General features: G+C 36.8%; 2 protein-coding genes across 4 annotated transcripts in view; one reads left to right on the top strand and one right to left on the bottom strand.

Moving 5' to 3' along the window:
* Nucleotides 1-1,458: 1,458 nt before the first annotated feature.
* The window catches only part of LOC308697646 (uncharacterized protein), a 72,881-nt gene continuing 49,303 nt past the window's right edge, over nt 1,459-25,036 (top strand). Inside the window, exons 1-4 of one of the 3 annotated variants that reach the window (XM_081377025.1) lie at nt 1,510-1,551; nt 2,506-2,590; nt 14,618-14,752; nt 14,863-14,960. In XM_081377025.1, coding sequence (XP_081233151.1) covers nt 14,927-14,960 — 34 coding nt within the window. In that variant the 5' untranslated portion in view covers nt 1,510-1,551; nt 2,506-2,590; nt 14,618-14,752; nt 14,863-14,926. Of the gene's footprint in view, nt 1,552-2,190; nt 2,412-2,505; nt 2,591-14,617; nt 14,753-14,862; nt 14,961-25,036 lie in introns of those variants that run through there. The other 2 variants (XM_081377026.1, XM_081377027.1) reach the window with 2 other exon arrangements.
* stx1b (syntaxin 1B) overlaps nt 9,324-25,036 on the bottom strand; it is a 38,488-nt gene continuing 22,775 nt past the window's right edge. Inside the window, exons 4-10 of the mRNA XM_081377035.1 lie at nt 18,331-18,405; nt 15,356-15,429; nt 14,583-14,691; nt 14,241-14,314; nt 12,930-13,067; nt 10,955-11,065; nt 9,324-9,516 (exon numbers count right to left, since the gene is read on the bottom strand). Coding sequence (XP_081233161.1) covers nt 9,436-9,516; nt 10,955-11,065; nt 12,930-13,067; nt 14,241-14,314; nt 14,583-14,691; nt 15,356-15,429; nt 18,331-18,405 — 662 coding nt within the window. The 3' untranslated portion in view covers nt 9,324-9,435. The remainder of the gene's footprint in view (nt 9,517-10,954; nt 11,066-12,929; nt 13,068-14,240; nt 14,315-14,582; nt 14,692-15,355; nt 15,430-18,330; nt 18,406-25,036) is intronic.

The raw sequence follows: 25,036 nt of genomic DNA on the forward strand, positions 1-25,036 counted from the left end.
CAGGTGCACAGTTGCTACTTTGATTCCAAATATAAATTATAAAAGTTTAATTTTTTTTTCCTTGTTTGTCATATATATATATATATATATATATATATATATATATATATATATATATATACACGACTATACTTTTATGCACTCGCACACATACGTATATATATATATGTGACTGTATACTTTTTTTAAACTACATTTTGATAATTCATTTCCTAACAGAACATGTTTGAATTATAACCTCGATGCTCTCAAATAATAAAAATAAATAGCTGGAAAATTAATGTAACATTCACTTCAAATTTATGTGTGATTTTAAAGTTTGTCACTCATGATGGTTGTTGTTCTAAAAGAGTCACCATCATTTGGTTTCAATGTCATGGTGTCTTTGTTTAAATCTGATTTTTATGAATGAATTATGAACTTTAGGATGTGTAATGCACCTGACAGCTGGGGTAAGCAGTTTGTTTACTGTGGTCAGTAAGATTTTAGATGAGAACACAACATATTCCTTACTGTTACTTATTTAATAAACCACATAGGATTTTGCTCTTGACGCTTGATTTCCTCACATAAGAATAATACCCTGCTTCTTGTTAAGACTCATCACTAAGTTAGATGATCTCTTGTTGCTAAATCTAGATATCCTTCTTGAAACTTTTGAACATTCCTCACTTTTGGTAAATACACAGTTATAAAATATTTCTCTATTCTATGTTTTACTGATATAATGAATTCATGAATTCAGAATAATGTCTCAAAAATGTGGTTGTGTCAGTGGTTTCCCTCTACATTTTACACTCCAGACAGTGGAGTTTAGACAGGAGAGGGGGAGAGCAATTGGGACATGTCCTAGTCGGACTAGAACTTGCGTCCTTGTGAGCGAACAGCTTTGATATGTCCTTGAGCCGTGTGACGTGTCATGTTCACCGCAGTTGTTTTATCTAAAGTGCAAAAGTGTATGCCATTATTAAAGGGTCAGTTCACCCAAAAATGAAAATTCTGTCATCATTTACTCACCATTATGTTGTTCAAAAAAAAAAAGAAGATATTTTGAATAATGTTGGTTACCAGACAGTTGACGGTAGCCATTGACTTCCATAGTAGGAAAAAAATTACCAACATTCTACAAAACATCTTTTGTTTTCAACAGAAGAAATAAACTCATATAGTATTGGAACAATAGTGTGTGTGAGTAAATGATGACAGAATTTTCATTTTTTTGGGTGAACTACCCCTTTAAATGGCTATGAATCAGCCCAAAATCAGAACCAGAGTAAATCAACAAAAAATAGGGAGATTAAATGTATCACAGGCCAATTAAATGTAATAATATGCTGATGTGTCTATAAAATATGGGCATTCGTGATAAGTATTGCATCGAAAGCGACCACTGTGCCTAAGAAATTACCGCGCGTGACATCAGCTACAAGAAAAGCGCGCCATTTCTCCACCGTAGTCACGCCCACGAACCGTTGGCTGAAAGTCAGTCTGAAGGTCTGGCTAGTGGCTACGCGAGACTACCGACAAACAGACATATCGCATTTCCCAAAGGTAACGAATCTTAACGATTATAGAAATTTAAGTTCATACAACACTGCATTGCTCATATTATACAATAGGCTATGCCATTTAAAATTGAATCAGAACATTTAGCCTAATAGTCTAATCCGGTCTAATTAGCCTAATCCGGTTAAGTTAGTTAACTAAAAAAAAAAAAGTTATTTACTCACCGTCATTTCAAACCTGTTAACCCTTCTTCAAAGTGACATACTCCGTCAATCACACCAAAAATCACCATAAAAATATATATATTTAATATTTCAAATGTAAATTTTGTGAGGAACAGACAAAAATGAAGCCGTTTTTCACTGATAGTTTTGCCCACAAACCGAAGCTGGCATCAAGCTTACGTTTGCGTCCAGAAATGGCCGTTGATGTACACTGACGCCATAACAACATGGCTGGCCTGAGGTGAAAATGATCTTTGAATATTCGACCTTATTCAGAGCAGTGCCATGACAGGTGTGAAAGCCAAGCTGTGAGGGATAACGTTAGACTTAACTTACCGTGTTTCCAATGGCATCCGCAGTAAAAAGCTGTATAAAAGCTCTTAGATCACTTGTAATTTTCCACAGCTCATAGTCTCTTGAAATTTCTTGGAAATATATTTTTGCTGTGTTTTGTCAGCAGAACAATCCAAAACGCATTCAATGACAGTACAACCCACTGAAGAGACTCTACCCTAAGCCTCGGTTTCATTCCCGCTAAAATCAAAGATGGCGCTGCTGTAAATAAGGTCCATAACTTGGTCTTTTTACCCACGTGAATCCATCAAATGGCTTCAGAAGACTTGAAATATAACACACGAGCCATACTGACTTTGAGATAATAATCAGAACATTTTTATGCAGGTATCCATCTTATTCACAAAAGATTACAACTTCTTTATGATTGCATATTGCTTTTGGGATACTGAGTGTGGATGTAAATTCATCTGATTCACAGGTGCTGGGTGCAGAATAGTCTATGAATGAGTGAACTGGTTGATTGAGGTCTTGGAGTGTCCACTAGATGGTGAAAGATCCTTTAGGTAAGTTTTTACCTTCAGATAGACTTATCTGTTTGGCCCGTTTAGTAGCCTAGTCATGTTTCTTCATGTTATGTCAAAGCAACACTGCACTTGAGAGCAAGAGAATGCAATTTGCAGCTTCTCAATTCAGATTTAGCTGAGGCATTTACATGTGAGAGTCCATACAGGTCCTCCGCATAGAATTTTATTGACAACTTGTACCTGTTTTGAGGCTGTGAAGTCCATGTTTTGGGTCCTGCTTGAAAAGTGTGCTTCTGAGGATGTGGAGTGAAAAATTGCATGTTTACACCTATAGAAACTACATGCATAATTCATGTTTTGTCTGAATTGAGAGTAATATATCGAAAACTCAGCATAAAACATTAACATAGAAAGCTTGTAGCTCAAACAGTACACAGTGACTAAATTATTTTTAAACGAAAATGTACTGCCTGTTGCTTAGCAACTGGAAAACCAGCCCTTCATACCTGCCAAGTTTGGCAAGTTTCCACTGAAAGAACTAAATTAATTAATTTAGAGTAATGATAAGCACTTGTTGGTCTTGCACAGCTCCCAGGGCATCTTCTGGTGCAATCAATAACAACGTAATTGAGCAAAACCCCATTATCTTTCGAAATAACTTTATCTACTTTGCACACAGGGGTCTGGGGTGAATGTGGCTGGCTTACTAGTTAATTGAAAGTGTGTCCAACGCTTTACAGTGGATGAAACATCTTTAGCACTATTCAGATAGAATTAGTTTGCTAAATGACAGTTGAGTTACAATTACTAGGAGGGCATCTTATTTCATCAACTGATTCAGATGTGACTTCTGTCATTTGTACTAAGGTGTCTGTTGTTATAAATTTACATTTGCACAAATGACAAGATTTTATGTGTTATTAAGGGAATAAAAGGTGAGGATCAAACCTGATGCCATTCTGATCAAAATCTCTTTATTGATTTTAGTTTTTATTGCCAGCATACTGTAAAAAAGTGATTTTTCGAAGTTGAAAATAAAACAAAGATTTTTGGAGTAGGTTTTACAAGAAAATACTATTTTAGTCTTTACTTAAAATTTTCACGTTTAATTCAGTGTTGCATGCTGTTTCTTTGTTAGCAATTTTTGAGTGAAAATTATTTCTATACCATTTTTTTTCCCAGTGCAGGCCATACTTTTTACAGAAAGTTGTCAAAAACGTCTAAATCCATCAAGATGGTGCACCACGCAGTGCAGCGTGAAAGTTAACTTCAAAAACACTGTAAAACAAAAGTCACTATACATGTTTAATGCTTATACAAGCTTCTTTTGTTACGTTATGGAATTCCCCCACCCCTGCCCATGATTTGAGAAAGGAGTAAAAATACGGAAGACAACTACAGCAGTTGTACACTGGACAATCGTTTTTCTTTATTTTTTGTTTCAGTTCATAATATCTGTTTGTTGGGGTTTTTCTTTTTTCATTTTTCATTTCAACTTAAAATTTTGACACACTTATAAAAGACAGCATCTGCATAGAGTTCTCATCTTAAAGATCCATGGAGAAAAGAGGGAGAGAGAGAGAGAGAGATTGTGAGAGAAGGGAGGAAGATAGCAAAGGGTTTAGGGGTGGAGAGGGATACTGGTACGCCACACTAACCAAACAGAACAGCAAACAGTATTACAAGAGAGAGGGGGGAGAGAGGGACAGTTAGGTTGTTTGTTTGTATCTTTTTCCTTTTTTTACAATACAGTACACACATACACACACAGAAAATAAAAGACAGAAGTTGCAATTCCAGTCAAAGTTGCAGAAATCGATTTAATTTCTTCCTTCCCATCCTTGGTGCCCATCTCAATGTGGTTTCTGCCCTGAATTCACGTTCAACTTAGATCCTAGTGGGGTGAGAAGACAGTTGGCGACACATAAAACGACGGCTGGAACCACGGATAGTGGCTGTTGTTTCCCTCAACTCCCATAATAAGATTGAAGTCGGCGTTCTTTCGTGCTTTCAAATGTGTGTGTGAGAAAGCCCTTTTCTTTGTATTGCACAGATGAGTGTTTTTCTGTTTGCTTCGAGCATTATTGTTTCTTACTGTACTTTTAAACGTCCATTTACTTTTACTTCCTTTGTATAAGACCAGAGCCTATCCCGTGTTACGTTTAGCTTTTGAACTTCAGCCATGCTACAGTTTATGCAAGCAAGGTTTTCTAACCGACACTTATTGTGAAAGCGTCCAAACATATACCATGAAAATGCCACTATTTGTTAAAAATTTGACATTGCCAATATGGTGGACCTCTGCAAGAAAAGCAGTCAAGTTGTATGGAAGCTACAGACTGTGTGCATTTGACCTGTGTACATGGAGGGAAGCACTTTTTTCCCCCAGAGTTGAACCGCTAACGGCTCTCTGAGGTAACACAACAACATACTGTATTGATTCTGATGTTAAAGCGTTGCTCAACTTTGCTCCGCTATAGAGCACCCTTGACATCACTGCTTTACGACAAGCGAGCAGTCAGTAGCAAAGCACTGCGACCAGGGCAAAGAACAAGAAAATCAATCAACCTCACAACTTTGACAGGAACTATTTTAGTAGTTTTATACATGGACATGCAAATCATTTTTTCTCTCTTTGAAATATTTACAATAATTACAAGACAAAGATTCAGTTCAGATTGACAAAATCGCGAGCATTCAATATTACTACTAATATAACACAACTTCTCGGGATTTTTAAATCATTGTAGTTATATAATTCATCACATTTGATAATGGTATAATTCAATTATGTCATCCTTATCCAGTCATCTTCCCGTTCTAATTAGAATAGTGTTTTCATCACATCATTACAGGCCATCCTCTGTAATTGATGATCATTTTGCTGAAATCACAGTTTAAGCACCATCTCCACAAACTGTTTCCTCGTTCTAAATCTAACACTGAAGCAAGAATACTGGTATAAAGTTTAATGGGAATATACATCAAAGGAATGACACAAAAGAGGATGAAATTATGGAGGATCATGGCTGGGGCTGTTGAGAAAAATCACAATCGCAGGTCTTGGGAACCGAGAAGTCGTATCCGTTAACGTCAAAGTCTTTGAGAGCTGTCAGTCAGGTGCTTTGCATCTCATAGACAGCTAAAGCACATGTGGAAACTAAGCAGCGAGCATTACAATACACAAAGCAGTCTACGTAGCTGAGACGGCTTCGTTGATCATGGCGGGAGCGTTCTAGCTTTGTTGCATCACCGCTCGCTCGCCGTGCAGATTGGGCGTAAGGGTTTTTTCTTCCCCTGCAGTGATGAGGCACTCAACAACCCCAACCAAAAAAGACTATTATGCAGTTAAACTCTAAAAGGTACATCATTTTTTTAATATATAAGTAGTTTGTAATTTTCACCCATTTACAAAATGCCTTCTCAATGTGCTGTGTTATGCCAGTGCTGTCTGGTCATATCAGTGTCTGTGTGACGAACATCCAAAAACAGTGTTGAAAAATGAAAATAAGACAACTGAGAAAACGTTCATCCAGATCTGTGCCCATGTTAGTATACAGGTTTTTTTTTTTATTTCATTTTCTTTTAACCAGAGCTGATCTAATGTCTACGTCTAATGTATTGCCAGCACAGAGGAAGCAATGCAAGTGAGCTGAACAAGGGGCAAATGGCAACATAAACAGCATCATTGAGGGGAGAAATAAAAAACAACATACAGTACACACAACATATTTGTTTTGTACGTAGCTGTTTTTGGAGAAAGTGCTTTAAAAGGAACAAGCTTGTGTAGTATACATTATACATATTGTTCAGAATGAATATAAATAAATAAATCAATAAACCTTTATATCGAGAACCTTGTCGCTGAAAGAAGTGGAATTGAAAACGTAGTAAATGTATACGCAAGATAGTTCACAAGATTTATGGGTGGGGAGGACTACACAATACAGTTGACTGTAACATTGTGCTCTGTACTCGCATAACGCTTTGGCTTTTTAGTCTTATTACTTTTCTTAACATTTGAATGAAGTCGGCACAAAACTGGAGCGCTAGAGCTGCATACCATAGACCGGCAGACCAGAGAAAGACCCTTGCGCCCGACGCCAGTTAGCGTTGCGGTGCGACCGAGGGCTCCAACAGCAAACGAGCACACACACACACATCCACACACACAAATGCTCATGCTCACTTATACAGCAACGTGTACGTAAAAAAGGAAAAATGCCGAAGGGACAGGGCACGCATACATGGCCTTTTGAGTTGCACAATTCGACACCGCAGCACACGACTCACAATAAAGAATAGTCTTACGAAAGAATTCACATATCATCACCAGTTAAGCACAACAATCAAGTTTGGGAACACATCAGGGGAAGGGGAAATGAACAAGATGCGCAAAAATGATTCGTACCCAGAGTGTTTCCAGAGGGCGAGGAGGAGGAGGAGGAGGGGGGGGGGGGCAATACGTCGTTTTACACTATGAATGTGGTTTAAGAACATAATACCTGACAACAAACAGATTTTGTACTCATGTGCACATCCACAGGGAACACATTCATGGGGACCACGGTAAAACTCCAGCATCGTCAGGGTCATGATGAAATAGGCAGGAGAAATCTTAAAAGAAGTCAAAATCCCCCCCACCCCCAATCCAACCCTTAGAGATTCATAATAAATAATCATAAATAAAAAAAACAAACAAATAAACATATTAACAAAACGGAAAACGGTACAACCCAAAAATGTGGCGGCATAAGACAGTTTTCTTTGATTGTAAAGTGCACACATGATCGAGAGCCATGCAAACTAACAAAGCGAAAGTTGCATGCGTTAACAAATAAGGGCCTTCCAGCTATATCGTCTACTAAAAAACAACACCGACATACATATTTACCTCATTTTACCATACATGTAAGTGATTCGACACTAAATACACAGAAGTTTGAAAGAAAACATGCTGGACGTTACTGGAATGATTAAAGCAAAATAGTCCCGGCCCTCTGCCTCAGGCTTTCTAAAAGGTGTACAGTGTATATCCCCAAAAACTTTCCTGTTCCCTACTACTTCGCATTAGGTAGGTAAAGGGGTGGCGGGACGGGGTGGGGGGGCTCCTGTTATATATTCTATGATAAGCAGTACGTGGAAAATAAAGTCCGTATTGAGAAAAGGAGTGAGTGTACTTTGAGAGCTGATACATGTTCTGTAACGTCATGAACATGAGGGTGAGGGCGTTCTAAGAGTGCGACGAATCTGAATCAAGCCAAGAGGGATTCTGTATCAACAAAAGCAAAAAACAGAGCTAAAGTTTGGTTTTAAATTTTAGCCCTTGAATTTAAAACGAGCAGTACATAATTAACCAAGCTGGCACTTTCTGTCTGCAAAGAAAAGGATGCAAAGAATTAATGATACAGCCGTTTGATAAAAAAATAAAGAAATAAATCTTTGGACAAAATCAAAGAGTCTTAGTCTAAGCTAGCATTATCTTGACAAGATGCTGTCTCTCTGGCGTTCAGAGCTGGATTTGAGTCGTTTCATATAAAGTTTGTGAAAATTAGTCGCTGCATAATAAGTGTCCTACAAGTTTCTTCAACCGAACTGAAGAATGCATCTACATGTAAATATTTAGTCAGATAGCTCATCAAGAGCTCATCTCATTGTTTCAGATATGTAGAATTTTATAGTTATCAAGTCCTAGTAGTTAATTTTATTAGTCTCTCTTCATTAACTAGCACCAGGTGAAAAACGTCAAACTCCCAAATCGATCCTTCAAAACCAAAATGGTCCCGTTCAAGCCTATCCTTTATATCATAACATAAAATATATATCCAATTCATTAAACAAGGCAAATAAAAAATGCAAAACTAACGATTAACCGGAAAATAAGGAATATTAATTTCAGCAGACCTAACCACCCTCCAAAAGATAATATTTAGGTTAGGTGTTGTTTCAAGTATTGACATTTTCTTTTCTCAAAAATGTTCCCTCTAAGAAATCTTTCAGAATCATTCCATAAGGTTGCCATGAATTAATTCAAAAAGTGGGGGGAAATTACTATCAAAACTGCATAGTTCAACAGTTTGCCACCCTATCGATCCCAGCTTTCTATATGTTAAAATGAAATGTCTGTTACTTCACTGCCTACCATCTACAGTACAGCAAATTAAGTCAAAAGAAAATCATCTTTATGTACAAACTTGCCGATATCACTTCCTCTCACAATTCACAATGATGTGTGCTTCTTAGTTCTTTTTTTCTTTGTTTGTTTACAGTTGCCCACAGTAAAACTATTAAGACTGAAATTCAGCTATCAGGTTGACGGTGCTTTTAATCTATAGCACTCCATCAGTAATGAGCTAATATGGTAAAAAGAGATTTCATCTGAATGCAAGCAACCACTCGGAACGTTAGGCCATTGAAATCGGAGTAGTACTACTGTCTATAACATCTATGCAGTCAGTTGGTTAGTATTCGTAATGCTTGTATGGTTTGCCAAACACCGTATTCTGCCGGAACGTAAAACAATTTAGCAGTGGCTGGCACTGTCCTGGAGGCCCCCCCAAAAATAAAGGACACTATAAAAAAAAAAAAAAAAAAAAAAAAGTTGAGTTTTATTCCTTTACAGGTAGTAACCCATGTGCTGCTTTTATGTTCAATACATTTACATGTACAGTTTGTAAATATTATGTGTATTTGAACCCACTTTTATATATTTTAAATCAGCTAGTACGTAACATCTCCATTTATTTATTTATTTTTTGTTTGTTTGATTTTTGAATATTCAATTTTTAACCCTACCCAACCCCCGTTTTATGACAGTTTCCTTATCTCGTGTTTAAGTGGATAAAACACTCAGCTTTCCAAGTGTTTGTCTTTCTTCATGTCGTTTAGAAGCCCAGGGTTCCTCCGATAGTGGACGCTAAAACCACTCCCAAAATTACACAGCAGATGATGATCATGATCTTCTTCTGCAGAGGGCGAAAAAGGAGAAAGAAAGAAAGATGTGTAATTAAACAGCCAACAGATCAACAATCATTTGGTTTGTTCATCTAGCTACTCTATTACTCGATTGTGCAGTAATACACAGTCAGCTAATCTAAGTAGCATCACCTCATCTTAACCACACTTTAAATCATTAAATGAAACCATGAACAATTAAACCATTACCAAAGTAAATCATTAAATTAATTAAAAGTTAATTCAATTATTGATGAAAGGACACACTCTGGGACATTGAGCCTTTGAATACTGAATGTATTAAACATTGACTGCATTTGAGAAGGTGGTGATTAGATATCGCGTAACTGTAAAGGCTAAATACAGTCCTAACATCATTCTAAACTTTGGAAACTCCAAAGAAAACGTACTGAATGTGATGATGCCATGGAGGGAAGCTGTAAATATATTGTGCCAGGGGACTAATGCCAAACAGAGGCAACTAAATGGAAATGCTGTTGCTTGGTTGGACATAAAAAACACATGAAAGTTTGAAGCAAATAAACATTTACTTTGCAGCTTTTTTCTGGTGATCAACTGACTGACATGTAAAGGGACCAATCAATTCTTTTCTTTTTTGTTTATTTTATAGACCAATTTGGGGTGTATACATAGACAAACACAAAACAAGTGTCCATTTTTAAAGCTTAGAACCTGGACTTTACAGTACATACAGACAATTTGACCTACTCTTTACATGCGTTTAGTGTTACTGTATACCATTCTGTAATTGGCCAAAACAGTATTTTCTGGATGAGGCTACCCTGGTTTGATGAAATTCATTGGCTTTCAAAAACCAAAAATATTTATCATGTTTTCAAATTTGACCTGCAATAGCTTGCTGGGGATTTGCGACCCCTTGTCTTAGAAGTTGCACTTATGTTATCATTGAAAGCTGCAATTTGCATGGTTTAATCTGAATGATTTTATCATTTGTTCATTTAATTAGTGTCCTTAATTTGATTATTAGCTGCAAATAACTGTAGATCAATCAATCATTGACAATTCTAATCCAGGCATTTTTGAAGCTCTGGTAAGTGAATAAATGTAAAGATTATGTGTCACCAGATCTGCAGAATTTGACTCATCAGAAAGCATAGAAGTAGGTGGCATACCACCAAGAGTCTGCAGCCTTTAAACCACTGCAATGGACGTTAGCCAGCAAAACTGCAGCAAAAAAGCTAGAAGACATTATCTGCTGAAGAACCAATGAGTGCCATAGGAGCACTATAGTTTTTCTTTGGATGGTTTAAGTGGTTTAGGAATAATTTCAAAATGCTCTTCTATTACTCATTTTTTGTACATGACATCTTAGGACTGAGCCTATGTTCTCTAGAGAAAGCATGAATCATTGTACACAAAGGGCACAATATTGAATGACGTCAGGTGAAACTGCTGATAGTGTTTTACCTTGCGTGCCTGACTCTGGTATTTGACAGCCTTCTTGGTGTCAGAAACTGCTCTCTCTACATAGTCCACTGAGTGTTCCACGTTATACTCAATTCTGTCAATCATCTCTCCCTGTGAATGACAAAAATAGGCACTTCAAAAAAACAACTTCTTCACAATATCCACATACACACACACGACAATCACTGTATCCAATGCAAAAATCAGAAGACTTGAAAGTTAAGATTCGCTTGAACGCTTTATTCAGCCTGATTTCGAACCCCACAAGCGGTGATGACTGAGTGCACCTCTTTGCCTTTGAGAAAAGGCCCTTAACCCCAGGGTGATCCACGGGGACTGCTATAGAATGCCATCATGTTAAAGTACAAGGATAATGTTGCATAAACAATTTCCACTGTCCTTGGTTGCGTGGGAATATATAAATTGCTATCTGTGAATTACATTTGCAATTAAGCATCAAGTCTAGTTTCCGTCCAGTGCGTGTTTATATCCAGAATTCAAAAATGGTGTATCATTGGCCAAGCCCGACAGTGGCCATTATGAATTGTACTATTAAAATTTGTTTTTGTTAATTGAAATAAAGCTGATAAAATATAAATATAAGATGGAATTCTTTTAATTAAAATTTTAAATTATGCCTTGGCAAATAACAAATAAATGCAATATAAATAAAATAGAATATAAATAAAACTTAAATTACACTGCATACAGGTTTGGAATGACGTAAGGGTTAACAAAGATAGAGTTTTCATTTTGCCTGCACTATACCTTTAAGTAAATTACTTCCGGACATGACTTCTCAAATTGACAATCCGTTATATGAGGGGTATTCAATTAAAGTTCCAAGAGGTCCGGTCTCTATATTTCCTTGCCAGTGGAGGTCCGGACAAAACTTTTTGAAACAGTTATACATTTCCATCGAGGCAGCCATAGTACTTTGTACCAAAAACACCTCAAAATAGTCATCAAAGATGAGAATCTTGGGTCCAGAGAGCCAAAACAGTGATGTCTAAGAATTTTTACAAAAAAAAAACAGTAAATATTTCTCCCAACTATATATGAATACAAAAAGGTTAGATTAGATATTTTAACAGGCTATTTAAAAACATTTTAATAATAATAATTACATTTAGTCACCTGTGTGTATGGCACATAGAAGGCCTCGGGACTGAGAAAACATACTGGGGCTGAAGGGTTTGCCTCTTAAGAAAAGTATGGGACATTTTTATATTTGCTCAAAGCAATAAACAACTAAAAACAAACAATGTACATAATTTAATAATCAAAACTCTCATCACGAGGACAAAACAAAGTTAACTAGTAATTTAAAAGATTTTTTGCCTTCCCTTGCCATCTCTAAGTAATTTTCCAAATTCTAACATTGTTTATTGTGAAATGCTCTTTATATGCTTATTAATAATGCTAAATGTATGAAAAAAGTCATAAAAAGAGTCATCTTTATGACAGATAAAAATAATTGTATTAGCTGCATTCTCGTTTTCTGCAGTGTTTTAGTGAAAGTATCTATTTTTCTTCTCACCGTGTTTCTGCTACTGTTGGTAAAATAACCTTGTCATCTGCAGCTCTTAATGTGGTGGTTTACGTTTTTAGCGAGGGAGAGAGAGAAGCAACACGCACGGAGCGGAAAGGGCTTGAATGAAACACTTTTGGCTCTAAATAAAAATATTATAGATATAGCTCCGAAAGATCGTTAACATTAACAACCCTGAGTGCTTGTGGTGTGAACCGCGCTTTTCACTTTAATCTGTAGAAACGGTAAAATGCCGCAATTATGACCCGTGGTTCGGATGGAACCAAACCGCAGTCCGCCATTTGAATAACACTGCTTTATATACAGTACTTTACTAACAGCCTTGTGGAAGGGACTTTTGTGACACGATTACATTGGTAGCATTTGAACAAATAGTATTTGGAGCGTTTTGGCTCCGATAAAATGCTGGACTCTTGGTTGTACCTGACTCTCCACCAGCATGGCCATGTCCACAAACATGTCGTGCAGCTCACGGATGCTGTTCTCCAACTTAATGATCTCAGTGTGTCGGGTCTCAATCTCATTTAGTGCCTGCTTGGTCATCTGGGAGTCCATTTTGATCTGTTAAACAGAGAATATTAGAAAAAGTTCATGGCAGCAGGCTAAGTTACTATTATTCAACATACATTTGCACATAGCTTTTTTGCACATACAGATTGGGTGAAACAAATTATGAAATAGCACACTTGATGTTGACTCCCTTGCACGTCTGGGAAGTGTATGAGTAGGGCAGTGGCGAGGCCAGAAATTTGCTGCCCATAACTGCTGGACTAGGATCAGTTTTCTATGTAATAGGATATTGGCGTGTTGGCAAACGATTCAGTGGATATCTGTGTTTGCACTTTAAAGAGTGTCAAAGGTTTCTATTTACAATGTGTTTGTGCAGCGTTAAGCAATATTAATGCCAGCCAGTCGTAGACATGTCTGTTGATTTCTTGAATGCACGGCCAATCAGAGGTGTTTATGTAAGAATCCACTCACTGCTTAAAGACGGAGATTTTTCCGTCAATTATAAAAAACAAATCCGTCATTATAAAAAACAAAGTGTGGTAGTAGACATTATGTAAATAAGATATTTATTATTGTCCAGTATAGATTGCTTCATTGATTATAACGCAACTTTGTGAGATTGCATCTTCGCGATGAACTAAGAGTGACAGCTTTAAGGGACCACTCTTTGCACGCTTACTAAGTGATAAATAAAGAATGTGATTTTTGAATTTATTCAGAATGTGAATATGTGAAAAAATGTGAATGTGAACACACATGCTGCAGGGTTTCGGGAGTGACATCCACTAAATGCATGTATTTGAGTGATTATTATTGTCATGTATGCATACATTTTTTATTTCCCCACAAATTATTTTTTTTTGTGTGTGCCTCATTTGATTGGGTGGACCAAACATCAATCTGAGTGTGTCAGTGCCACCCTGGCCCTTATATAGCCTCGCCACTGCTGTAGGGTGTCTCATTTACCGTTTTAATTTTCAGAAGTTAGTTTTCCTTTAGGGCTGCTTTGAACTTTACAGTGGACTATTACCCAACAGATAATATGGCAAAAGTGTGCATTCAGAGTAGTATTGTAAGGGCTCAGGCTGCTATTTGTGACTGGACCTTAGTAAAATTACATTTTAAAGCGCAAGTGTTTCAAATTTAACCTGAAATTGTGACTTTCATGGAATCGAAAGTCATAGGAAAATTAGTTTATCATTGATTTCCGACTATTAAACTTACATCATCAGTGAAGATAGCAAGTTTCCCGCTCTCCAACATGTCTTCCAGCTCCTCATTGGTAGTTGTTCTGCCAGCTAATTAAAAATATTAGAAGTACATGGTATCATTATGGTGCATACTGGGTATTTTGATCAGATTTGTGTTCCTGTATTAGATCAACGGGTAGAATATGGCGCACAGGTCATGCTTTTGATCCAGTAACATGCTGTATAGCTTTTTTTTTTTTTGCTTAAGTTAGTAAGATTTGTAGTGAAAATGTAACTGTGCGTTCCAGTAATGTACAGTAGGATGTTTCTCAACTTTTTGCATATGTGTGTCTTTGTGCGTACTAGCAGAACTCACTAATTTCCAGTTGTCTCTGAATGCGGTCCTTGCAGCGGTCCCTGTATTTGGACTGCGTGGTGTTGTACTCCGTCATCACCTCCACAAACTTGCGTGACAGCGTGGAATGCTGTGGGATAAAGGTAGAGATGTTGAGGCTGCACATCAGGATGTGAATTCGCTCGCTGACAGTAAGCGGCTCAGGATAATAATATTGAGGGCCAAGTGTGATCATTGTGAAATCGGCCCCTGCTTTTGCTGCAGTTTGAGAGATTACTGCACACATTCTGTTTCTGAACAGCAGATGGTGCCAAGGAGGGTGTTTGACAGAGCTGCTCAGAGGGAGGGCAGAGTTCACAGGAAGTATGTCAGTCTCTGAGCTCACTGGACACCCTGAAGGTCAGATTTGTTACTGTTTTGCTGAATATTGCTTCCCTTTTAGAAAAAATATTTTACATAAAAAAGCTGTGAAAGTCTTAAATATATCCCCTGAACACTAGTAATGGGGACGAGACCGCCTATGCCGAGTCCGAGTCAAGACCGAGTCTTTGAAGGGCCGAGTCCGAGTCGAGACCGAGTCCGTAGGTTTTCAAATTTTCAAAGAAATCGGTCTCGAGACCGGACTCGAGTACTACATCACTATTTCCTATGACATAATTCACAAGTGAAAGACACGATGCATGTATTTTTAGATACATGCATACGTGGAACTTGATGGACATTATTCATAACGAATGATAAGTCTGATTTAAAAAATGTTAATCCGTAAAAGTAATATTCTAAGATTATTATACCTGTGTCTTGCGGATCCGCAAATCTGCAGATGATCTGTTCAACCCCTCCTCTTGCTCTATACTTTGTTCGATTGCTGTGGAATAGAGAAATAAACTGAATATAATAAATTGTAGTAAAACAGCCTGTGCTAAAACCAAGTCTATGCACATGCAGTGACCATGATAAATATCGCCCCTTCAACATATTTTAATGATTGACATTTCATTTAGCAGCTGTCTCACCCTGGTTACCTGGTTACAACAGTTACTGAGGTGGCACAGCAACTACAACACGAAAAAGTAATTGGCGGACTGAACTGTTACAATGAAAGTGCATACACTAGCTGTCAGACAAAGTGGTCCCAGAGTAATAACAAGTCCCTTAATCTCAGAAGAACAATAGATCTCACTGTCCACTTCAGGAGACGATGGGATTCACACTCCATTCACTTCTAATGGAGCTGTGTGCACCATGTGTCACTGGCTATATCAATGAAAGTGTAGATGAAGTATAGATCAGAATGACCGTCACTGTGGGCTATATTTGCATGGAGAAGATTTAAAGGTTTCCAAAGTGATTATTCACATGTCATTTAGGGCTGGATTTCCAGATAACGTTGTCTCTTAGCGCGCTACGAAGACTCTAAAGGTATAACTTAACTAAAGGTATACTATTTCTAGGCGTGTTCGCCGAACTATACCTTAGGAGGTTGCTTAAAATATTCCTTCTTACGTGCGACGTTACCAGGTGCTGTCCGCGCCGGTGGTGCTAAATTGGTTAATATCGATGGCTCGAGAATCAATTATTCACGCATGCAGGGGCTGCTTCACTACATTATGTGAGAAAGTGTTGTTCTTTATAAAAGAAGCACTTCAGAAATAGTTGAAATTGCATTTATCAGTACTCATGGGACCTAATCAATGAAAATAAATAATCCAGATTGCAAACTGAATCCAACCCTGGATATTTTATATAATTTCGAAAAGAGTGCGCGAACCTGCAACCTCAAGCCCAAACGTATCATGCCTCAACCCGCTGAATTTCGGGGCTGAGAGCTCCGTCAAGTATGTGTCGATGAAGTCGGACCAACAAGATCTAAAAGCTGCTGAATTTGCTGTCGTGGCAGGCGAAATTTCTTCTGACATGGTAAAGTTTTCACAGATATAATAGTGCACATAAACAAAGCTGGCAGGGTGCAGCAGGGCTCTACGCTAACTTTTTTCCCAAGGAGTACATGTGCTCCTAAATGAAAAAATTTAGGAGCACACAAAGAAATATAGGAGCACAGTGAAAAAAGATGATTAAACTGCTCAATTCATATGGATTAGTTTTATGATCTTTTTATGAACTTTTTTTCGAAGCATCAAAGTGGTAGTTGTGTAGGCTGTCAATGGAGGTAAAGAAATCTCTCAATTTCATCAAAAAGTTCTTCATTTGTGTTCCGAAGATGAGTGAAAGTCTTACGGGTTTGGAACGACATGATGGAGAGTAATAAATGACCGAATGTTCTATTTTGGGTGAACTACCCATTTAATAATTATGCAATTATTATTTTTAGCTTACTTCAAAATATATAAAAAGAATGAACACCTCAATAAAGTATAAAGTGCTAAAAACAAAACAAATGCCCGCTTGCTTTTTTCCTTTGCAGTACGTGCAGTAGGCTACATTAAGTTGTCCTCAAAAATGAGTTTTTGTCATCTTCCTGTCCTCAGTGTCGACTGTTTTGGTCGTAATTTCATTTTCTGCACTTGGTCTTTTGGTGAGACCTAAACGTTGCTAATAAAATTTTGATACTCATTTGCAAGTATTGATAGTGTGCGTGAGTTCCTTGTTTTGTTTTTTTGCACTTGGTCTTTTGAGATAATGACTTAAGGCTTCATTCTGTGTTGCGTATCTAGCTCACTAAGTGTTTACTTGACTTTTTTTTATGGTGTAGGGGCCTGTTTACAACTTTACACCTGGTCACCTCATGCATTTTTACTGATCAAAATGATTCCATTCACACCTAGTCACATAGGCTAAGTGTGTTTTTCACAAAACTGATATAAATCGTAGGGCTGGGTATTTTATTGATCATAAGCTCATTTCAAAATCAGCAGCGACAGTAGCACTGGTAGCCTAATATAATTTCGTTTCTTTACTATTAATGAATATGATTGTTTGTGTGTTGAGCGTCTACTACTTACTTTCACTTTCATTTGCGGCAGTTTGCGCGTTGGCTTGATGAATAGATCGCTCATCTGTCGTGATGCGTGTTGCAGTAGCGTCATCATATCTGACATAGTTAATAACACGCTCTCACACCTTTATTTTTAGCACTGTTGGGAGGAGTCACTTGACTCTCACTTAAAGAGTGAGTTCAGTGTTGTTCAGTGTATTGAGAATATACACTGTATATTCTCTGTTGTTCAGTGTATTGAGAACAGCCCGTCACTCGCGCACTGTGCTCGTAAATTATTTTTCAAGTTCGCACATAACTATTTTTAGGCGCAAATGCCAGTGAATTACTCGCACTGTAGAGCCCTGTGCAGGTCATGTACCTCTGGTCGATCGACTGCCATTGAGAAGAATGAGAATGCTTACTGATACCTCTCTCCAAGTATTAGGTAGTAGTGTAATAAAATCAATTTTCAATTTTTAATTACACACTCATATTGTCATTGAATAAGTTGCTGAAAAATATTATCTTGTTCTTGGTGTGGAGTGTAACTTTTTGTCTTTTCCTGCACGACTTCAGAAGGAGAACACTTCAAAAGAGATTAGTCCAAACTCCTACTTAAGAATTTTCTATTGCTTAACTCCCTTTCCCTCAGGTGGCTGCCTTTTGAATCAAAGTTTGACTCCAAATTAGATTTGCCTACGCGACCGCATGAAGATTTTAAGAGCTTTTAGAGGACTAAACTTCATGTATACTTGCAAATAGCTAAATAGCAAAAAACTTCTCTAATTTTCTCACGCTAAATTCAAAGAAGAACAATTCTGTTTTTTATACCTTTTAATTTAGAGCGCACTTTATTGGCTGTCTTCTTAATGTCAGCTGTGAGGTCCTCCAACTCCTGCTTGGTCTCTGCAGAATAAAAACACAAGGAAATACAAAAGAGTTTAAATGCATATAATGTTGAGTTAATAAGTTAATGAGCACTGGTTGCATTATATAGGGTACAAAGTCATGTGACAACATACTGCATTTAGATAGATAGACAGACAGACCAGATAGATATATAGAATTTTTTATAGAATATATTTGAACAAAAAAGGTTTGTGCTTAATAAATGCACAAATAATTTTAGTTCAAGATGTATTCTATGAAAAGTTTTCTTATCTTACATCATTTATCCATTGTTTTACTGGAGAACATGACCAAAATACAGATTAACAATCCTGATTTTTGTAGTGCAATGTCTATTAGTTTTTATGACTTTAACCTTTGAAAACATCTCAGGCCATATAAAGTTCTTGTTCTTTAAAGAGAAAAATGAGTGCTCTCTTGTTAAACGGTGGATGTGTGTACAGACTGCAGGCTGCAGTCATATGTTGATTGATAGTTACTGCAGTGCCATTCACTCCCTGGACACCACCTCAGCCTTTTCAACTCCCACCTACACACTCTCCTTTCCTCTGACTAATCCAATCCCTCGCTGCTTTCTCTCTTTTCTCCAGCCATGAGTTTGATGACCATGACATTTCTTCCTCTGCGAGTATTAATGCCAATATCAATTTATCATCAGGGATTATTTGTGCATTTATTAAGAGGAATAAAGTACTTGCAAATTCATACTGAAATATTTATCATAATATACAGTGCTTAACACATTTATTAGACCACGTCATAATAAAGAGAAAACACAACTATTTTAGGAATCTGTCAAAAACCTGTTTAAAAACTAAACATTTTATTGTCATTTATTATGTAAATAACAACAGGGTTTCCGTGGATCCTTAAAAAGTCTTAAATTAGAATTTTTTTAATTTAAGGCCATAAAAAGTCTTATAAAGTCTCATTTTTACTTATGAAAGGTCTTAAATTTTCTATGGCAATTTGACTTAGACATATTTAAATGTTTTCCAAATTAAAACTATCTAATTAGTGTACTTTATTTATTCTTTCTTTATGGATTTCGCGTCACATTCGCGGCAGCATTACGTCTGTCTCCTGCACGCGAAACAGGAGGAGAGGAGAAGCAAGTTGATAAATATCAGTTCAATTGTAAGTTCATTCTTTATGTGCGTAGTGGAGTGCGATGTGTATTGTCTATTATGATATTGTAATCATTGTTTTAACGATGTATGAGGCACTGTGAACTGACATCGCATTTGTCTCTGCTTTTACTGCGTTATGTGTCAGTGCAGTTATAGGTATGCCCCCAAATGAGTTTGTCTTATATTTATATCATATTATGTTGTTATCATACAATATCACATCAGCAAGAGTCCCATTTTCCCATGCACAAAATGTGATATTTACTTTGTATAACAGTTAAATGAACAATAAATGAACATTGTGAGTCACATTTCATAAACAATATTGTCAATATTGTTTGTTTTCCCTTTATTTCACAGACGAGAATTTCAAAATGAAACGTAGCAGAGTCTCAGTGCAACAGTCAGCGATGGTTTTGACTGAAATCCCCGTTTTGAACGAATCAATTTAATGATTCAATGAACAATCACTTGCTTCTTTCCCGAATGAATCAGCAGTTTGAACAAATTGGTTGAATGAATGACTCCTGTCATTCCTCACTGACTAGCTGTCAACAACAGGCCTAAACCAGCCATGGCACCAAGCACAAAAACACAATCAGTAAAATATTATCTAATTATTATCAACAAAAGTTTGACGCACGCAATTTTGGTTTCTTCGGGTCTTAAAAGGTTTTTGCTTTTATGTCTTGACTTAAATTTGACTTTAAAAAGTCTGCAGAGACCCTGAACAAACTGAAACTACATAGCCTTTATTCACACATAATAACCCAAATTTTTTATAATTTGTATGGCGTCATTGGCCTTGGTAACAGCTTGCATTCTTGCTGGCATTGTTTTTTGTACAGTACTTTTCCACAGTCTCTGTTGTTATTAACTTCAAAATAGTTTCTAGTTGTTCCCAAATACTTTCTTTTGAAGAAACTTTTGTGCGATCTATCTTTGAATCCACTAAATCCCAAATCTGTTCAATAGGATTCAAGTCCGGACTTTGACTTGGCCAACTGTGACTAAAGAGACAACACATACTGGTGAATTAACCATTACAGAAACAAAAAATTATTTTGGTAATCACCAATACTGTTACATTAGAGCAGCTGTTGCACAAACCTTACATTGGGAGGTGGTCTGATAAATTTGCTAAGCACGGTATGTGCAAGTCTCAAATAGTTCAGTCGTGACTCTAACTGAGCGCTGATTTGTTCCTATAACACTGTGGCATTAGCCAACCAGATGTACTTCCTAATCCACATGATGCTGTGTGATTATGAAACTTCTGTTTACCCCTCCTCCTCCCAAGTGCCACCTGTAGAGATCTGCTATGGGGGTTTTAATGTATTCTTGCAGCAGCATGTCCTTACGTACTTACGTTTCTTAGCAGCAGCGTAGCAGATTTCATCTGCCAAAATTAAGAATATGTACATTCCATGCCAATAAATGCTGGTTAAATAATTCACTTCATGTGTTGTCAAGTTGTTAAGAAATACATATACACAACTTATTACTAAATAGGGTTTTACTAATCTGGGTCGAGAATTTATAGAAGCCTCACACTTCAAATCACTCAGCGTCTCCTCCTGGCCATCAATATTGTGGCTCCTGCTGATCACTTTTTGTGGGGATCGACGGTGGGCGGCGGGTGGAAGAAGGGTGATAAATTACACGTCTATACGTTGTGAACAGTAATTTATTGATTGGTGTTTCATAGCAAATACCGGTGATTCTTCAATTAGGGGAAATTTTCTGTTCCCAAGGATGATTGCTTTTTTAGCTTTTAAAGGAGAGATCATAATGTCTTTAAACTTTTTAATTGTGTGTCCTTAATTACTTTTTCCTCATTTTTAGGAGTGTTGAAAGGTTAAATTTGCCAGAACTGATCTATTTGACTCAATTTATTATCTCTTTAGTTAAGTTAATTGATGATTAGCTTTCGGCAATTGGGTATTATTTTGATTGGCATGTTGGATTGACAAAATTCAGTACGCCGGAACTTATTTGAAAAAATATATGAAATACATATGTTCATAAACACATATAATAGGTGTACCGTAGTGATTCAGGATAAGACAAAAACACGGTTTGGAAAATGGATTCATGATGTACTCGCTCATTATATCAATTTTGAACACAAAAAGTTACATAGTGCAGCTAAGCTTTAAAAAAAAAAGTACATGACAAACAAAACAGTGTAAAAAAGCGCTTAAAAAGCAATGCTGTCCTGTAAAACAAATGATCTGTTTAGTCACTCGTGTCCGTTAAAGTGCTGTAGTCAGGGTGTGGCCAGTTCCCCTGTACATCGATTTAACAAAAGTGTAATGTATCTCCTGTCATTGAGTTCGCATCACAATATTTGCACACCGCTACACCACTGTTGTCCTTACAGACAGCTAAATGCAGTCCTGCTCTTTCCTGTTCTAAACAAGCCATTGTCTCATGTCAGCTTTTTTTTTTTCTCATGTGGTCGAGAGATCGATTTGACCGACGAGAATGTTTCTTGTCACACCCACTGTTTAACATGACATCTAACCAGCACTTTAAAAGATCTTGAATGTGATTTTATTTACATCGGTTAGCAGTCGCCACAAAATTGCTAAATCAGGCCTGTTGCAGAAACATGAGATTTAGGATTTCTGCTAAATTTTCATTCATACAGTTCTACAAAATCTACCCCTGCATGTTTGTTTATTAAATATTTTTCACAAATTCTCAGAATTCTGCAGATTTTTTTTTCTTCTCAAATTTACCTTTTTGAGGTAAAAAAGCTGTGCAGGTCTGGCCCTGTCTATTAATGACTGACTTTAATGATCTTTTATCAGCTAATGTTTATCTAATATGAATTTACTAGTCATTTATGATAGATAGATAAACTGCATGAACCTGAATTCTTTGTAGCATATGGTGTTTGTTGATGTCTACTTTAAAGAAAAAAAGATTATGTAATTTCAGCAGGTTTTTTTATGATTATTTTTAGCCACATATTACCGCCTACTGCAAAATGCATTTAGCAAAACATTCCAACATATAAGTGAGCACTTATAGCAATGCTTTTATGTTTGTTTCAGAATACTGATCATCCAACAAAATCCATCCAGAACACAAAAAGTTCTCAACCCCCAAGGATTGGCAGTATAGAAAAGCTAACCGTCCAATTTATCATCACCCCTCAGCTAAGTAAACTACGCACAGCTCATTTTTACTTGCTAACGTCACTCACCTGCAGGGCAACATGGAGGACTTTCAGGGGCAGGAGTTCATTATGCGCTATTATTCTGATGGCTAATTTGGTCATTTAAGCTGATTGGGTGAATTGATAAACTAGGGCAAAGAGGTAACCATTAGTCACCCGTAGAGCCAACAGAGGTTAACATTTTTGCTCAAGGTCACAATTGCTGAATTTAAAAGAGAGGGATTCGCTCATCTTTTAGCAAGCTGGCTTTTTCACAAACGTTGCACATTTAGCTTTGTACAGTAGCACATACACAAAAATGTAATGTAAAAGTAGGGTGACCTCAGTAAAAGGATAATAAAAAATCCATGAAATGCTTTGGTTTTGTGGTGGGGGTGTATTAATGGAAAACTTGGGCTGCTAACATAGAAGTTGTGGATTAGCTTCTGGAAGCACTGACCCAAAAATGTTTCTGAGATCACAATAACCCTGTATTCCTGAGGGTGAGGGGGATGGTATTACAGTCTTGGTTAAAGATCTAAGTGCACAAACGTTAGCTTGATCCCAATGAACTTGCCTATGACTGAGATCATATTCCTGTCATTATATTCTGAGTAGGATATTTTGGATAAAAGGCATCTGTTAAATGAAAAATAACAGTGTCTGTCTTTCCATTTTTGTATGTCTTTTGACTGAATTCAAAGGCTTCTGCTGTAAGAAAGAGAAATGGGCATTGGGCCTTGAATTCTTCTATACTGCACAATTTATGCAGTATGTATAACATTACAAGCTCAATAACTTACAAAAACACACACAACACTACTGAAACTGAAGGAGAATAATGCAGGGAAAACAACTTAAGTTTGACATTTAAAGCCATAAATGGCAATCTTATCATGTCATATACTCATTCTCAAGTCATTTTCCCTGTATAATTTACCGAACAACTAAAAAGTCGTTCTTAAGCAGAATGTCTGAACATCCTTTTCCATAAATAACAGGAGATGGTGATTTACACAACCAAAAAGGACAAAAAACAGTATAATAGTCCATATGACTACTAAAATTATTCCTTTTGGTCATTTTTGGAACATGGCAGTATAAATCGCCATCTACTTTTGTATGAAAAAGTCTTCCTAACATCTTGGAACGACGTGAGCGTGAGTAAATAATGACAACATTTTCATTTTGAGTGCACTATTCCTTTAAGAATTAGTTTATTAAATATGTTCTCCACCTCTCCTCAGGTTTCCGGTTCACACTGACACAGATATCGAGACAGACACTCAACTTCCACAGGTTCTCTTCATCCTTCATGCAGCATGGTGAAAACAGACAGGGGGGAAAGCAAAAGAAAAGAGAACAGGAAAAAAAGAAAGAAAATAATATTCTTATACATGCATGCAACAACTTAACAGAAACAAAGAAAACATGCATTGAAACCAAAGCGAATCACATGCAGTTAAATGTAAGAAACTGAACCAAAACTGTCAGACACAGTGAGACGTCATCTATTAAAGATTCATCTATAGCAGCTGAGTCATTCATAGGCTGTGGATTTCTTGGATCTAAGCCAGGCAGCCTCAGAGGGCACTCTGGGTTTTGGGTTCAGTGCGTTCAATAAGATGTATCAACGGCATTTGTGGCATAAAGTCAGATACAACAAAATAATTTAGAAAAATTTGTAGTTTCAGTAAAGCGCTAACAATGGAAGTAAACAGAGGCAGGTAATACATGCTAAAATATAGCCATAAGCATAGTATAGCCACAATACTTCCATATTAAACAGGTTAACATGAGACTAATATAATAGAATTCTTTAATAACATGTTTTGTGTGGTTATTTACAATATTAAACAGTTCTGGTCCTCGAATTTGATTGGTTGAGCAGCGTTCCAAGAGTCACTGAATCATTCACTCAAATGATGTTAAAAACACTAATTCAATCAGAAATGAAACAAGTGACTGTCTTTTTGGGTGATTCATTAAATTATTTACTCAAATGATTTGTTTAAAAAACTATCAGGAATGAAAGCACCATTTACCTCATTTTAAATGGTACATGTCCAAAAAAAAATAAAAGTGGAATGACTATGGCCCTTTTTCTGTAAGCGAATAAACTTAAATTTTAATAAATTTAACTTGCCCTGAAACTGATGTTTGATTACTATTTTAAGGTGAAGTATGTATTTTCGGCAGCATTAGCGCCACCAATAGGAATTGCAAAAATAATGACTTTCACTTGCTTTTCAGAAAAAATAGCCTATTAATAAGGATACTTATGGTTGTCTCTGCTTATTAAATGGGGTAAAAGTACACACAAAAATACATA

Source organism: Scardinius erythrophthalmus (genome assembly GCF_964197995.2).
Source record: "Scardinius erythrophthalmus genome assembly, chromosome: 10".
In the NCBI taxonomy this organism is placed as follows: Eukaryota; Metazoa; Chordata; class Actinopteri; order Cypriniformes; family Leuciscidae; genus Scardinius; species Scardinius erythrophthalmus.